General features: G+C 45.4%; 1 protein-coding gene across 2 annotated transcripts in view; it reads right to left on the bottom strand.

The window, feature by feature from the left end:
* Positions 1-17,180, bottom strand: part of LOC106582734 (igLON family member 5) — a 155,041-nt gene extending 137,861 nt beyond the window's left edge. Inside the window, exon 1 of one of the 2 annotated variants that reach the window (XM_014166130.3) lies at positions 16,558-17,180. In XM_014166130.3, the coding sequence (XP_014021605.1) occupies positions 16,558-16,618 (61 nt within the window). In that variant the 5' untranslated portion in view covers positions 16,619-17,180. The remainder of the gene's footprint in view (positions 1-16,557) is intronic. The other variant, XM_014166112.3, reaches the window with a different exon arrangement.
* Positions 17,181-17,516: the final 336 nt, after the last annotated feature.

Here is a 17,516-nt window from a genome sequence, read left to right as displayed (position 1 = left end):
CGTGTCAGCAATGTGTGTGGCTCAAATAGCCGAATCCACTCATTTGAAGGCGTGTCCACATACTTTTGTATATATAGTGTATAATGCTCGGCCTGTGTCTTTAATCACTATGAAATGAGTAGCAGGAGGGAAATGAATGGAACGTATCAGTTGATGATATCTCAGCAACATGTTTCTCTCAGTCTCAACGGCAGACTCCCCGTGTCGCTATTCACACCTTCTCTCTCCCTGTCTCTTGCGCTCTCTCTCTCTCTATGTACGTCTGGCACTCTCTCTCCCACTCCCTCTGTCTGGTTCCCTCTCCCACACATGTTTCCCATTACCTCTATCCCTCTGTCTTTCTCTCTCTCTCCCTCTCTCCATCCCTCTCATTCTCCATCTTTTGGCTTGAGGAGGAGTGTACGAGCCAGCTGCTGAAATTTTTATTGATCTTTTTTTCTCTGCTTTATTTATTCCCCTCCCTCCCTCCCTTTCTCCATCCATTCCTCTCTCCCACCTACCTTCCCTCCTCTCCTTCCCTCCTCCGACCCAAAAACCTCCAGCCCTGATAGACGAGGAGAGGAAGTGGAGGGACTAAAACCACAACATGACACCGTGATTTAGCATTCATTGCATCCCGGCCCATAGTTGTAAACAACACTAGAGTTGCCGGGGATGTGTGTGGGCTAAAAACAACTTCTGACAAGTTGAGCACTTGACAGACAGTATTTGTTATAGCAGGATATTTTAGCATTAGTTGCAGCCTGTAGTTGCACTGTCAACAACACAAGAGGTGTAAGGATGTGCGAGGAATAAGACAACGCTGTAGCATGAGAACAGCTTCTGACAAGCTGAGTGCTTAACAGATAGTATTTCTGAAAGCATGTTGTTAGAGTGGAACAGTGGAGGCTCCTCAGAGGAGGAAAGGAGAGGACCATCTTACTAAGTTAATTTCATAAAAATAAAAATTGTGAAACATTAAAGTTATATTGTTTTGTAAAACTGTACAAAATATATTCACAGCTGATCAAAGAACTGATTAAGACACACTGGTTTGTAATGAAAGTCTACAGTAGCCTCAACAACACCCTCTAGGGTAGCACTATGGTGTAGCCGGAGGACAGCTACACTAGTTCCCCTCCTCTGGATAAATTGCATAGACAGAACTGCCACAGGGGATATAAGGACATGTGTCCCCCCAATATTCAGAACAAGTAGATTCGTCACCCTCAATAATTTCTTTAAAACAACAAATACTAATATTTGTCTTTTTTTTGGGGGGGGGGGGGGGGCAGTGGCTCGAGTTCAGGGGCAACATGTGTAAAATTGCAGGTAATTACGGTTGACTTTGGGTACGAAAACGGTCCAACTCCTCCTCTTTCTCAATTTTCAAACAGCAATGGAGTGTGCCTTTGATGATTCATCGATGTGTCATTCTTGTCATGCATGCTGTGACTGACGGTAGCTTCTTCATTAGTTAAGCTAGCCACTTGTAGCTAACCAGTAACTCCTCCAATATGTGTTGATGTAATTTCACAGGATTTGTTTTTGGACGGTCTGCTGTAGAGAGCGGAAAGAAATTGCATTTCTGTAGCCAAATATCTTATTCATCCATTTTTTAAGCATTACATTACCAGGTATAATGGTGCATTGATCATTTATACAGTTTAAAGATGTTATTTTTGCATTTTGCCCAAAGTCTACCTTTAAAGTAACTGTCCAGTGTTTCCAGATTTTTATTAAATCTGACCTATAATTAATTACAATATGAGTAAAATAGTTTCCATCCCAAAACATTGTAATTAAGTATGTTAAAAAGCAGCTTTTCTGTGTTGGAATTGTGTGGGCGTACCCCAACAACAGAATGGTCTGGGCATATACAGTCATTAAAAATATTAATGCGAGTACACCGCTGATTGGCCAGCTCCTCTACGAAGAAGTATTAATACTAAGTCTGTATGAGATACAAGCTTGAGGTGTAACGGTCGTCGTACGTCATGGACCAAGGCGCAGCGGGTTGAGTGCTCATCTTAACTTTATTAGAACACGTATCAAACAAAACAAGAAAACGATCGAAAGAACAGTGTTGCAGGCTAACACACAGCAATAGAACAACAACTTCCCACAAAGGGACAAGTGAAAACAGGGCTACTTAAGTATGACTCTCAATCAGCAACAACGATGTACAGCTGTTCCTGATTGAGAGCCAACCAGGCCAACGAAATACACAACATAGAAAAACATAGAAATACAAAACAAGAACATTACCCAAAAACCCCGGAACACATAAATCAAACACCCCTCTTACGTAAATACATATCCCATTAAACCCCGAACCACATAAAACAAATACCCCCTGCCACGTCCTGACCAAACTACAATAACCAATAACCCCTTATACTGGTCAGGACGTGACATGAGGTTGGGTTTTTTAAGTGTTTTTTTTTCTCTCCAATGTATGCTTTGGCCACAAAATACAAGTATTATTTGAGTATGAGTTAACATAATATGAACTTTTAAAAGTGAGATGTCCACTGAACAGTTTAAAAGTGCAAAAAGAATTCTCAGCCTCATGGGAACATGTAGAGTAGCAGGAAATTTGCTTTAAAACTGCCAAATTTTCTCTCTGACTCATTAAAACTTTTGTTGAAATACAGGAAGTTAGCTGTTTAAAAAAAAAGTATTATGTTTTCCCCTCCAAAAAACAAATAGTAAAAAAAAAAATTTGGTGGGGGGGGTTGGAGGACCTTCCACTTATACTGTGTTTTTCAAAATACTCCTCAAAATACTCCGCAAGAGAGGCATGATAAGTAATGTGAAACTGTGTAGAATTGCAGGAAATATGTTTTTAAAATGTAAAAGAAATATCTGGGGGAGGACCCCCCACATGCCCATCTTCTGTGTGTGTGTGTGTATGTCCCCCCCCCCCCCCCCCAAAATCTACACCCCAATTTCGCCCTTGGTACATTGATTTCAATACAAACCTAGGAGGCTCATGGTTCTCACCACTTCCATAGACTTACACAGTAATTATGAAGACTTCCAGAGGACGTCCTCCAACTGATCAAAGCTCTTGCAGTATGAACTGACAAGTTGTCCATCCAATCAAAGGATCTGAGAATGAATCTAGTACCTGCTTGCTGTACACTGTACTTTGTGATTAGGTTAAAAAAAAACTGTAGATGTGCCCTTGAGCAATGCACTTATCCCTAAGAGCATCTAATAAATGTCTAAAATGTAAATGTTGATGTGATTGTACACATTGATTGTGGGTTTGCTAATGCGTTTGTTCTAGTTTGTTAACTATATCGTTAATCTGGTGACAACGACGTAGACTGTGTAACGGTTAGCGGTTATGATATGAAGGTTTGGCTTGAAGAGGTTTTAGCGCATGGTCACCGACAGCTGTTGTATTGTGCACTGAAGTCCACAAGCGGAGTAAAAATGTGAGAGGAGGAGAGCGAGAAGGGGTGTATTAATTCCGGGGTGTATTAATTCCGCCGATTCTGTTTAAAAGCGTTTCTTAAACAGAAGCAAGCAGAACGAAATGTGTGCAAGTATTTCGGACTAATGATTACACCCCAGATCAATGTAGAAAATAGTAAAAATAAAGAAAAACACCTGAATGATTAGGTGTGTCCAAACTTTTGACTGGTAGTGTATATATACGTATATGAAGGGAAACTTTAAGATAAATCATCCACTTGTTTAGAGAGAAACCTTTTTTTGTTGTTGAGTAAGGTAGTAATATGTTAGGTTAGTATGTTGGGGGCGAGATGCCCCAACCCTACAAATGGGATGAGGTGCCATTGGAGGATTAGGATTAGGGGTCAGAGTTAGAATAGGGGCCAGTGTTAGGATTAGGATAGGAGTTAGGGTCAAAATAGTGGGTTAGAATAGGGTTTAGGGTTAAGTTAGGGTCAGAATAGGGGTTAGGGTTAGGTTAGTGTCAGAATAGGAGTTAGGGTTAAATTAGGGGTCAGTTCTCCACTGTTCCTTTTCATTTTTTTCTTTTCAGATGAGAGTTTACAAGAATTTATCTGACAGAGGTGCTTCATTGTGTCCTGAATTCTATTGAAAATGGGCAGGGCAGAGTCCTGTGCTTTTATCATGCCACCCAAAACCCTGAAGTGCCACTGAGACAAGCAGGTCAAAACCCCAGGCCACAGCCATTTGAGTGGGTTACCAGTATTCACTGAGCCCTTTTCGGACTTACATCATGGGATGTACAAAAACTTGCCTTTGACCCGAGAGGATGGGAATCCAAAACACATTTAATAAAGAAAGGCGGTTGGCAGGCATAGACTGGTTTTACGGTTTTATGAAGCGGCACCCAGAATTATCCATCCATATCCACCCACAAGCAACCAGTCTGGTTCGAGCTGTGTGTGTGTGTGTGTGTGTGTGTGTGTGTGTGTGTGTGTGTGTGTGTGTGTGTGTGTGTGTGTGTGTGTGTGTGTGTGTGTGTGTGTGTGTGTGTGTGTGTGTGTGTGTGTGTGTGTGTGCGCGTGTGTGTGTGTGTTTAATCAATATTTAATCTGGTATATTCCCAAAAATGTATAAATATTACAAACTATTGAAAACCATTTGCTCTTGAATTTCATTTTAGAGACTGCTGGGATTTACAATCTTGCCTTATTCAAATGAATATGAGTTTAGTTTAACTGTACATAATGGAGTGTCAGGAGAAGGTAAAAAAGAATAAAGAGAATTTACTGTAGGTACAAAATAGGGACACTTCTGTGAGAACCCATGGGGGCATCTTAACCCGGTAGCTGGTTAAATAACCCTTTCTTTAAAAAATATATTTTATTAAATAACAAAAAAATCTGCAAGGGGGGGGAGCATCGTACCCCATGTTACCCTATTAGTATTGCACTAAAATGGATTCAGATGATAAATCTAATGTTATCTCAAAGTAATTCTAGGGCTTCTGAGGTATCATATCCCAGTGGTAAGCATTACTGTGGTTAACTGGGTGCATGGCGAGTACTCTAACAGACCATAATAGAGCAGCAGGGTGGAAACTAATGTTTGTCTCCCCTGTGTTGTTGTACAAATTAACACCCTCCTTCACATAGCCAAACACAAGACAATCACACGTTTGCAAACACACACACACACACACACACACACACACACACACACACACACACACACACACACACACACACACACACACACACACACACACACACACACACACACACACACACACAAAGACATACACACAGACAAAAAGATGCACCCACGCTTGCATGCACGCACACACACACAAACACACACACACAAACACACACACACAAACACACACACACACAAACACACACAAACACACACACACACCCACACCCACAGTCCCATCAGGCATGGACCAGGCTGCATTAGTTTCCTAAGCCTCTTCCATTGATTTGCCAGTGAAGCTTCTTGTCTCTGGTAATGAGGACAGGGAGAGAAGCAGGACCCGGGTCCCTCACAGCTCCCACAGGAGAAAGAAGCAACGGCTGCTCTAATCTGAATTGTGTTTCCAACGATGCTAACGCCCTCACACAAAAAGACAAGAGACAGAGGGGGGCAAAATCTCTCCCTGTCTCTCTCTCTGTCTCTCTCTCTCCTTCTCTCCAGATAGCTCAATCTACATGCCCCGGCTAAAGCCTCAGACAGAAAGCGAGGAATGAGGATTTAGCCTGTGCCAGAGACATATTCGATTTTCCCTATATGCCTGTATTGATAAGAGATCAATGAAAGTTATTTATGTGCACAAAGATGTATGAATATATAGATGTTCCTCTCTACCACTCAAGGCTGGGTGCTCCTGGCTCCGATGGGCTTCATTGATTTACTGTTCGCACCTTCACTGGGGGAATTGTTTAAATTCATCTTGTGGGTGGCCCTATAAAGGCTGTGTTTGAGTGTGTGTCTGTATATGATTCAATGACTGTGTGTGTGTGTGTGGGGGGGGGGGGGGGGGGTATATGGTATACAGTATATATCCCACTTCTCTCTACCTGTCACGATCGTCGTAAGAACTGGACCAAGGCGCAGCGTACGTAGAGTTCCACATCTTTATTATAAAGTGAAACTTCAGCAAATACAAAACATTAAACAAACAAACGAAACGTGAAGCAAGTGAAGTGATCACAGGCAACTACACAAAAACAAAACAAGATCCCACAAAACACAGTGGGGAAATGGCTGCCTAAATATGATCCCCAATCAGAGACAACGATAAACAGCTGCCTCTGATTGGGAACCATACCAGGCCAACATAGAAATAAACACCCTAGATTACCCACCCTAGTCACACTCTGACCTAACCAACATAGAGAATAAAAGGCTCTCTATGGTCAGGGCATGACAGTACCCCCCCCCCCCCCCCCCCAAAGGTGCAGACTCCGGCGCAAAATCTGACTCTATAGGGGAGGGTCCGGGTGGGCATCTAGCGTCGGTGGCGGCTCCGATGTGGGCAAGAGTACCCACTCCGCTCGCGGATCCGCCAGCATCAGTGGCGGCTCTGGTGCGGGACTTTGTCCCTGCCCAGACCACGGGTCTGGCCATGGAGCCGGGAGGAACGCTGTGCCCAGACTGGGCCTCGGCGCAGAGAAGGACCCCGGCCATGGAGCTGGGTTGAACGCCGCACCCGGACTGAGCACCGGCGCCGAGGAAGCCTCTGGCCATGGAGCTGAGTTGGCCACCATGCCTGGACTGGGCACCGGCGCAAAGGAAGGCTCCGGCCTTGGAGCGGGACTGGACGCCGTGCCTGGACTGGGCATCGGCGCAGAGGAAGGCTCCGGCCTGTGGACCTTCGTAGGAGATTCCAGACTGTGGACCGTCGTAGGAGGTTCCGGACTGTGGACCGTCGTAGGAGGTTCCGGACTGTGGACCGTCGTAGGAGGTTCCGGACTGTGGACCGTCGTAGGAGGTTCCGGACTGTGAACCGTCGCCGGAAGCTCTGGACTGTGAACCGTCGCCGGAAGCTCTGGACTGGGGACCGTTGCTGGAAGCTCTGGACTGTTGATGCGCACTGGAGGCCTAGTGTATGGAGCAGGCACAGGACAGGACATGCCAGACTGGGGAGGTGCACTGGAGGCTTGATGTGTGGGACCGGCACAGGTTGCACCGGACTAGTGACACGCTCTTCAGGGCGAGTGCGAGGAGCTGGCACAGGACGTACTGGGCTGTGGAGTCACACTGGAGACCTGGTGCGTAGGGCCGGCACAAATCGTACCGGAATGATGACACACTTCGCACGGCGAGTGCGGGGAGCTGGCACAGGACGTACTGGGCTGTGGAGGCACACTGGAGACCTGGTGCGTAGAGCCGGCACAAAATGTACCGGAATGATGACACACTTCGCACGGCGAGTGCAGGGAGCTGGCACCGGACGTACTGGGCTGTGAAGGCGTACTGGAGACTTGGTGCGTAGAGCAGGCACAGTTTTTACCAGACTGCTAGCACGCTCCTCAGGACGAATATGGAGAGCTGACTCAGGTGGTATCAAACAGATAACACGCTCCTTAGGGCGAATGTCGTGCATCATACACCAACACAACAACTCTCTCATTTCTCTCTCCTCCAATTTCTCCATCAACTCACTGACGGTCTCTGACTCTCTCCGTTCACGCTCCTCCAATTTCTCCCTCTTCTCCCAGATTGGCTCTGGTTCGCTCCTCGGCTCCGCCGACCACCCCGTGTGCCCCCCCCCCCCCTCCTTGTGGCCGCGAACCCCGGCGTCGTCGCTGACCTCCCTTCTCTCTTTGCGTCTGCCGCCAAGGAAGGCGATCCTGTCCTGCCAGGATTTCCTCCCAAGTCCAGGATCCCTTCCCATCCAAAATCTCTTCCCAAGTCCAGGATACTCTCTCCTCCTGGGCACGCTGCTTGGTCCTGTTGTGGTGGGATCTTCTGTCACGATCGTCGTAAGAACTGGACCAAGGCGCAGCGTACGTAGCGTTCCACATCTTTATTATAAAGTGAAACTTCAGCAAATACAAAACAATAAACGAACAAACAAAACGTGAAGCAAGTGAAGTGATCACAGGCAACTACACAAAAACAAAACAAGATCCCACAAAACACAGTGGGGAAATGGCTGCCTAAATATGATCCCCAATCAGAGACAATGATAAATGGCTGCCTCTGATTGGGAACCATACCAGGCCAATATAGAAATAAAACAACCTAGATTACCCACCCTAGTCACACCCTGACCTAACCAACATAGAGAATAAAAGGCTCTCTATGGTCAGGGCGTGACACTACCTCTATATACATTCTGCTGCCACTTGAATTATGTTTATCTTCCTGCGTTAAATAAAACATAGGCTTTTTTCATTACTATTAGGTTGAGGGCCCATTGCTCATGCACATATTCATGCACAGGGCAGCGCTGGCCGCCGGGGTTGAGCTGGGAATAGGACAAGGAGGCGGGGTGAGAGAGAAGAGAAGTATTACAGTGTATTACTGTAATTTAACACAGTAAAAGAAACTGTCCCACATTGAAAGTGATCCTGGTTCATGTCCAATACATTGAACTCCATATATAATAACTGTGATTATAATTACAAACAAGCCTGGCTGTAATCATTATTTATGGAACTGACACTTATGTATAATTGCCTCACTTGAACCAATATGGGAGGCCAGTGAAGTGTTTATCAAAACTCGACGCAGGAAATCTCAAGGGCATTGAGGTGACAGAGCACTGGCCATCAACCATTGCCCCCTCCTCTCCACACTCAGAGTGCCCATCTAGAGTTTGAGCCCATGACCCCATGTCAATGTTCCAGCCTGAAAGCCATTAACATTACAGCACCATTCCAGAGGCCAGCATCTCACCACCCTCACCCTGTTGAAAACAATCCAAGAAACCCACAGAAACATATTTGGACGTAGATTTGGATGGAATAGCCCCTAAGGCCAGTCATGTTTAAGCCAAGATAAGGTCAGTAATAGGCAGGGGTGGAAAAGTGGAAGATTCCACAGAAACGCTTGGGGCCATTCTCTCCATGGTGCCCCTCGCCATAGCAACACTTCCTGATTTAGTTCAAACCACACAAGGCTATCTATCAATTCTCCATCCAGCATGAGCGATACGGTGGAAGCACGTCATCCATAGCACAAACCCCAGTATACAGTCTCACATTCCCCCCATACAACTGTAAAAAGGGCCTTATAAAAATCTAATTGAAAATGTGAAATATCACACAGCCCACTTGTTTTCCCATCAGTTTTCCACTGCTATATATACTTCCCTCAGCATCCAGCGTCTCTATTTTCCTCTCCAAAAGAGCAACTCCATGAGACTCAAACCCCGGGCTTCTCAGTTTCACATCCAATGGTGTTTGGCAACAGATGAAGAAGAACCGAGAAAAAGGCAAAGAAAATACAGGCTCCAAAAAAGAGGAGCATATGCAAGCCAGGCTTGGAGAACAACGACGGCACAGAAATGGTGGCTTTCAAACGGGGGGGGGGGGGGGGAGGCAGGGGAGGAGGAGGGAGGAGGAAGGCAGGAAAGAGGGGAAGAGAGGCCCCTCCAGATTAGGAGCTCGAGGCATCTGTTGGTGCTGGCACACAGACGCGTCTGCAGCTCTTCATCTCCCAGCCAAAGCCGGTGATTTGACCGAGCACAAACAGGGGGGCCATGCCATCAACATGTGCCACGCTGTGCCACGCGCTTTGACCCCACTTGTCCCCCCCCATATGTCGCTGTAACGAGAGGGATCGCGGGCGATGCAGCGACCCGCCTGTTTTACCTGCGCCCGATACGCCCCGTAACACTTCCCGCACCTGTACCCTTTGATTCATTATGGACACCTTTTGTCCTGTGGATGCTGGTTTGGATTAGTTTGTAGCTAGAAGCATCTGTTGGGTCTTTTGAAAATGGCTTCAGGGATGTACAGGAGAGTATTTTCAAAGGTTAAGGATGACGTGTCTGAGAGGGATCCATAACTCTAATGTGGAAAAGTAGAGAGAGGTTTATGTAGTGCACCAAATGGATTAGAGGACTTTTGATTGCGCTTGGTCTGCTCCCAAGGTAAAGACCAAAGGTCAAATGCCAGGTTATGCTGATATGTGACCTTGACTTAAGGTCCTTTCTCTCAGCATACAGATATGTAATTGGATAGAATGTGTTATTGTGTAAGAGCATGTGTTAGAATGTGAATCTGTATCGAAGCAGGTGCTATGTCTTTGTGCAGATGCTAGCTTGTGTTACTGGCGTACTTACATCATGAGGTCGTAAATAACCATCTCCTATTCCTAGACCATGAAATATCATCTTCAGCAGCACCGCGGCATATTTATCATTACCAGTAAAGTACATGCTAACATGAACTTCATAATAAGGTACTTACCGCAGGTGTCTGTCACAACAGTGATCCTCTTTGTGGAGTCTAAATGGTTTCATTTGGTGTGGGGGTGTGTAGTTCTATTCTCAGGCTTAGTTAGCTTTCATTGAGAAAATAAGTGGGAAGCAAAGTCTCCCAGCGTGCCATCTCAGACGTAGACGAGAAAGTTTTAGGAGAACCGGGTCTTATTAATTAGGCACCAACCATTAGAAAATTGACTGAAACAGGGAGAGACGACCTGAACTTGTCCAATGAGAATTTTTTTTTTGTGTTCCATTGTAAAACGTTTTGCTATGGGGGCAATGACCACATAAAACTCACTAGGCACCAAATGGATACAAAACAGACTGAAACAGAGAGGAACTACCTGAACTTGTCCAATAAGAAGCATTTGTTTTCATGTTCCTCTGCATAACGTTTTGCTACTGTGTGCCATAATGAATACGACCTTGGTTATCACTCTGTCTCAGGATGGAAACTAATGACTTAGCATCTCTCAGTACAATACAGCCAAAGCCATTATGCCAAAAGGTCCATAGCACATAGGTGCTCCTCAGAATGCTCACTAGGCATTGTGCTTAGAGATGCAACAGCTGCAACTTTGAACGTCACTGCACAGGTCAGCAGAAACCAACTTGATGATTGACACTTCATAGTAGCTAATGATTATAGCAGCCTAACAGGAGTGCTGATCAATGACTAAACGGATGTAGCTTCAATCAAGCAGCGCAAACTTGATTTATAAATGACTCAAATAGCAACGGAGATGAGAACGATATGCCCGATCCAAAATCGCCCCCTAGCCCTTATACCCTGTGCATTTGTGTAGATCCGAGAGGACTGTATAGGTCTAAGCAATATTGACCCTTCCTAGCTCCCTGACAAGCTATAGGAGTACATTTCCACACTTTGCTTAGACCTATTCAACCCTCGCAGATCTACACAAGCACATAGGGTGTAACCACTATAGGGACTAAGGGTCAATTTGGGAGTGGGAACTCCACCTGACATACTCCAATGAGCGCTACACATGCTCACGTCTTCGGGGGCACCTTGCATGATTTAACAGGGAGCTGACCAGGCTGTTAATGGCAGTGTTCCATCCTTCCTCCCTCATCATTCATGCATGCCTCCACATGAGTGGGTGTGTGGCGGCAGCAGCAGCCGGGAAACTGGCTACACGCATTTTCTAAAGACGGCAATGATATACTCTCCGTCAACTTCATACGATAGTGTCGATGTACCACACAGAACAGAGACGACGCTTATATACAGTATTCTCAGTCAACTGCGAACCGTAGCTTTTGATGTGCTACACACTAAAATAAGAATATGGCCTCTCTAGGCTACATCCATCAACTGTACAGTTTAGTGCTCGAACATGTGGATGTGGTAGGTTTGTAAAATGTTCTACAATTTTAGTTCAATCAATTCAAAAAAAGGTCATCTGCCCTTAGAATCTTAAAAGCAGGCTGTGAATTGGTACTGTGAACCCAATAAGGCGCTATAATCAGATGGTTTCATGCTGTTCTGTTAGGTGTTTGTGTCCTGCAGGGCTGTCCATCTGCCCCATTCCTGGTTGTAGCCTAGGCCCTACTCGAACCCCACCATAACCAGCTGGGTCCACTACTCCTGCCCGGAAGGAACATGGGAGTAGGAATCTACCAGGCCCTGCCTGCATCTGTGAGCAGTTAACCTAGCATCTTATTACACTGACACATCAATTATTGTTATTAAGGCCAGGTTATTTATTTAATTCATGATTTCCCAAAGGTAATGAGGGAGAGTTATCGAGGCACGCATGTGTGATGTGTGGTTTAATGTGTGGTTTAATATGTGGTTTGCGTCATGCACGTGCGCAAGGGGCGCACCAGATGTTGGAAGGAGAGCCGGGGGGCATAAGAGAATCTACAAAAACATCAACAGTGCATGGATTGAGATAAAAACCAATCTGCAAGATGGTTATAATATCGGTCACGGTAGGAAATGAAAAAGCATTAGGGCTATAACCAGGGGCGAAAATCTGATATCAACTTTGGAGGGGACAATTACATGAAATTTTCTCAAGAGCAATTCCTGAGGGGGACACCAAAAGTAGTGCTGTAACACATAGCCTACATTGTAATATGGTCATATGGTAATATGCTCAAAAAAATAAAGGGAACACTTAAACAACACAATGTAACTCCAAGTCAATCACACTTCTGTGAAATCAAACTGTCCACTTAGGAAGCAACACTGATTGACAATACATTTCACATGCTGTTGTGCAAATGGAATAGACAACCGGTGGAAATTATAGGCAATAAGCAAGACACCCCCAATAAAGGAGTGGTTCTGCAGGTGGAGACCACAGACCACTTCTCAGTTCCTATGCTTCCTGGCTGATGTTTTGGTCACTTTTGAATGCTGGCGGTGCTTTCACTCTAGTGGTAGCATGAGACGGAGTCTACAACCCACACAAGTGGGTCAGGTAGTGCAGCTCATCCAGGATGGCACATCAATGAGAGCTGTGGAAAGAAGGTTTGCTGTGTCTGTCAGCGTAGTGTCCAGAGCATGGAGGCGCTACCAGGAGACAGGCCAGTACATCAGGAGACGTGGAGGAGGCCGTAGGAGGGCAACAACCCAGCAGCAGGACCGCTACCTCCGCCTTTGTGCAAGGAGGAGCAAGAGGAGCACTGCCAGAGCCCTGCAAAATGACCTCCAGCAGGCCACAAATGTGCATGTGTCTGCTCAAACGGTCAGAAACAGACTCCATGAGGGTGGTATGAGGGCCCGACGTCCACAGGTGGGGGTTGTGCTTACAGCCCAACACCGTGCAGGACGTTTGGCATTTGCCAGAGAACACCAAGATTGGCAAATTCGCCACTGGCGCCCTGTGCTCTTCACAGATGAAAGCAGGCTCACACTGAGCACATGTGACAGACGTGACAGAGTCTGGAGACGCCGTGGAGAACGTTCTGCTGCCTGCAACATCCTCCAGCATGACCGGTTTGGCGGTGGGTCAGTCATGGTGTGGGGTGGCATTTCTTTGGGGGGCCGCACTGCCCTCCATGTGCTCGCCAGAGGTAGCCTGACTGCCATTAGGTACCGAGATGAGATCCTCAGACACCTTGTGAGACCATATGCTGGTGCGGTTGGCCCTGGGTTCCTCCTAATGCAAGACAATGCTAGACCTCATGTGGCTGGAGTGTGTCAGCAGTTCCTGCAAGAGGAAGGCATTGATGCTATGGACTGGCCCGCCCGTTCCCCAGACCTGAATCCAATTGAGCACATCTGGGACATCATGTCTCGCTCCATCCACCAATGCCACGTTGCACCACAGACTGTCCAGGAGTTGGCGGATGCTTTAGTCCAGGTCTGGGAGGAGATCCCTCAGGAGACCATCCGCCACCTCATCAGGAACATGCCCAGGCGTTGTAGGGAGGTCATACAGGCACGTGGAGGCCACACACACTACTGAGCTTCATTTTGACTTGTTTTAAGGACATTACATCAAAGTTGGATCAGCCTGTAGTGTGGTTTTCCACTTTAATTTTGAGTGTGACTCCAAATCCAGACCTCCATGGGTTGATAAATTGGATTTCCATTGATTATTTTTGTGTGATTTTGTTGTCAACACATTCAACTATGTAAAGAAAAAAGTATTTAATAAGATTATTTATTTCATTCAGATCTAGGATGTGTTGTTTAAGTGTTCCCTTTATTTTTTTGAGCAGTGTATATTGAGGAACCAAAGAAATAAGGTGTTTGCCGTACTCCAAACTACCGGTACCCAAAACTACACAACTAATCCTTCCCTGTGGCTCAGTTGGTAGAGCATGGTGTGTGCAACGCTAGGGTTGTGGGTTCGATTCCCACAAAAAATTTTTTGGAAATGTATACATTAGCTACTGTAAGTCGCTCTGGATAAGAGCATCTGCTAAATGACTAAAATGTAATCACAACAGCAATACCATTGATTTTAACAAATCTTAGTTCAGTCACCAGTTTAAGTTGAGAGTGGGGGTATCCATGGCATTTTCCAATTATGTTCCTATTTTACAAGTAAAAAAAATTGAGAACCTTTCATAATGTTGCCAAACAAAGACTCAACAAACTTACCTGAGACTCCCTGTCTCTGCCATTCTGTCCCTGCATATCTGTCCCCAACTCTGCTGTCTGTGTGCCATCTGTTGCCTGCTCTGCCTAATGACATCATTGTGAAACATTTCCATTAGAATTTCATTTCTTTCTTATGAACATTTTATCAACTAGTCTTTGAGATATTAGGCTACTAGGGTTCTTACTATGCGTTTTGGTGTATTGAAAAATACTCTGATGTCCGTCTTTTATTTTTCTGCCATTTTTCTACCTGGCTGGCTACACACACAGTGTGTAGGTTATTTACAGTAGGAGATGGGCTTCTATCATCTTCAATCATTCTATTTGGGCTTCGATCTAAAAGGTAGCTAGCAAATGTGAAACGGATTAAAATGACAAGAGTTGACAGCTGTATGAGTTCACCATTTACACAACATATGCTGCAACCTTTTGTAATTTTAATAGTTTGTTTCATATTGGCTGGCTTCCAACAATAGCTGAATTTGCAAAGCTAGCGAGCACCAATTCAGTTTCAGTGGTGTTTGCTATAATCTTTGCTACCCGGGTTAAATAAAGGTGAAATAAAATAAATAAATAAAAGTTCACTTGCGACAATTTAGCTTTTGCAACGAGACCATTAAATATATTTAAGACAATGGTAGAAGAGAGTGTAGTTCTGTTCAGTTTGGATTTCAGTTTATCGCTAACCTTATCACAGGGACTTTGAAGCACTAACTTACATCATCTGCATGCTGATTCCATCTTTGACGATGCCACATAAATGGAATAGGTACTAGCTAGCTTAATAGTTAATATTTGCGCGCTAGCTCTGCATATTCAGCTAGTGTGTGTGCGCGATTGACTGGATTAACCTCACGTCAGTTACGTTCATTGAGTGCCTTTCAGACAGTAGATACGACCTCTCTGTTACCTAGCAAGCTAAGGAACTGGCAGTGGATCAAACCATTGTGAGGCAAAGGGTGGGGGGTTGCAATCTTTTGAAACTTAAAAACGCGCTATTAAGTGTCTATAATCAGCACAATTGCTTTCATTGCGTATTATTAATATTATTTAAATTACATAGTTATGTTTCAGTGATATATTGGGGGGGACAAATCATATTTTTCCCAGGATGGGGGGGTCGTGTCCCCCCCGGGATTTCCGCCCCTGGCTATAACTTATATTACAATGCTATTTATCTTCAGGCGCTCCACGTGACATGGCACTTTTGTGATGCCCAAGTTTCCCTTCCTCTGCGGTGCACATTGCACAACATCCAGAATAAACCATTGTCCAATTTATGACGCGCCTCCATCCTTTGTGGAATCAATAATGAAGCATACTTAAATCCCTATAAATCATCCGGATGTACAAGCGATCGCCGCAATTATCTTGCAATTATCTTTGCCCGGTGAGAAAACGTTAAACCAACAGACAATGTGGTGGATAAATAACTAACCACGGCGGGAAAGTAGTGAAGGTTAGTAGGCTACACCGTACAGAGTGCCCTAAACGTGTTGGAATGCCCCAAGCTCTATCTCTCTGTCTATTGTTAACTCTCAACCTTGCAGAAAATGTTGTTTTTTTTTTGCTACACTCTTCTCAACTGCTTGTACTGCATTGGAAATTAGGTAGCAGTTTAGCGCCATACTACGAACGTCATGTGCACGGGTTACCACCAGATTTATCATGTCACGTATTGGAATGTGCCCGCCTTCTGATAGACCAGAGAGAATGGGAATGGGGTGTCTCGAATTCTGAAGTGAAATATGTTAACATGCACCACTCGTAGGCTACAAGCAAGCTGAAGATTGAGCCGTGCGCTGCGCAAAGGCTGTAGCCTATACCTAACACATGCTAACGCACACTCACTGTTTCATCCACTCACACCTCTGTCTCTCTCTCGCGCGCTCCCTATCTCTCTCTCTCTCTCTCTCTCTCTCTCTCTCTCCAAACTGTGAGCAAATGAAAACCGAGTGTGCACTGTAGCACACACACACGCATGATTCATAAGCAGGTAGACCCCCATCACGAAGCCTCGGCATTAGTATTCACCTACAGCACCGTACCAGTGGGAATGAAGGGGAAGATGCTCGTATGGATCCAATCCAGCGGCAACATCAAATCAAAGTAGCCTACTAGAACTTACCGTTCGACAGCAGTGCGAGGAGCAAACCAGCGAACACGTTTCGTAAGACTGGGCAGCTCATGTTTTGATGTTTCGATAGATTTTTCGATGTTGTTTTCGTAGTAGAACACCGTTGTAGTCCCCTTCTATGGAGCCTTTGCAGGAAAAATGTGAAAAGATCTACCTGGTGTGTTTTTATGTATGTCCAACAGCAATAACCGACTGCTTTTACATGTGACTGAACAAAAACATGAGTCTATTCCCTTGACTTTTCTCGTTGATGACCCCCCCACCCCTTAACCAAAGAAGGGGTTGTTGATGTTTTCGTAGACGTAGAGGGAATACCAAATGACACAAAATCCTGGTGCAAAATAATCGCAAATATTCCAGACACTGAATTAATGTTGTTTTCAATGGTTTGGAGAGAAAATGTGCTCAAATGCGCACCTGAACACGAAGATAAATACTAAACTGTTTTCTGCCAAATATTCGACAGAACATAGCAAACTAATGGATACAATATGTGCGTTCTGTAGTAGACAATTCGTCCCGTAATTAGCCTACTCTCCTCGATCTCTGTCGGTATGCAACGCGTCTTGTCGCCCCGCACTCAATGCATCGCTCCGAGAAACAACAAATGCGAAGCGCACAAGAAAAGGCATGATTGACAGTTCAAGGAGGACTCCTTTCTTCCAATCATCGCCACCAAGGATGGGGCGGGAGCTACAATTGCACTGCAGCCACTGTCGGAGAGGGTGGGAAAGGAGGCGGGCTGGCCAATCCGAGGTGCATGGTAGGCGGGTAAAAGCGCGAGGCGAAAACGGCGCGGTGGTAATGCAATGTGATTTATAGCAGGCTTAGTGTTGCTGCAGTACTCGGAGAAACAGTGGTCCACAGGGGGACAGACATAATAATCGTAGTACAGGGACCGAGGTAGAGTGAGAGAGGGATAGGTGGAGCTACGAGGAATAAGTGCGTGG

Source organism: Salmo salar, chromosome 02, assembly GCF_965601325.2.
Source record: "Salmo salar chromosome 02, fSalSal1, whole genome shotgun sequence".
In the NCBI taxonomy this organism is placed as follows: domain Eukaryota; kingdom Metazoa; phylum Chordata; class Actinopteri; order Salmoniformes; family Salmonidae; genus Salmo; species Salmo salar.
This window is presented reverse-complemented; position numbering and strand designations above follow the sequence as displayed.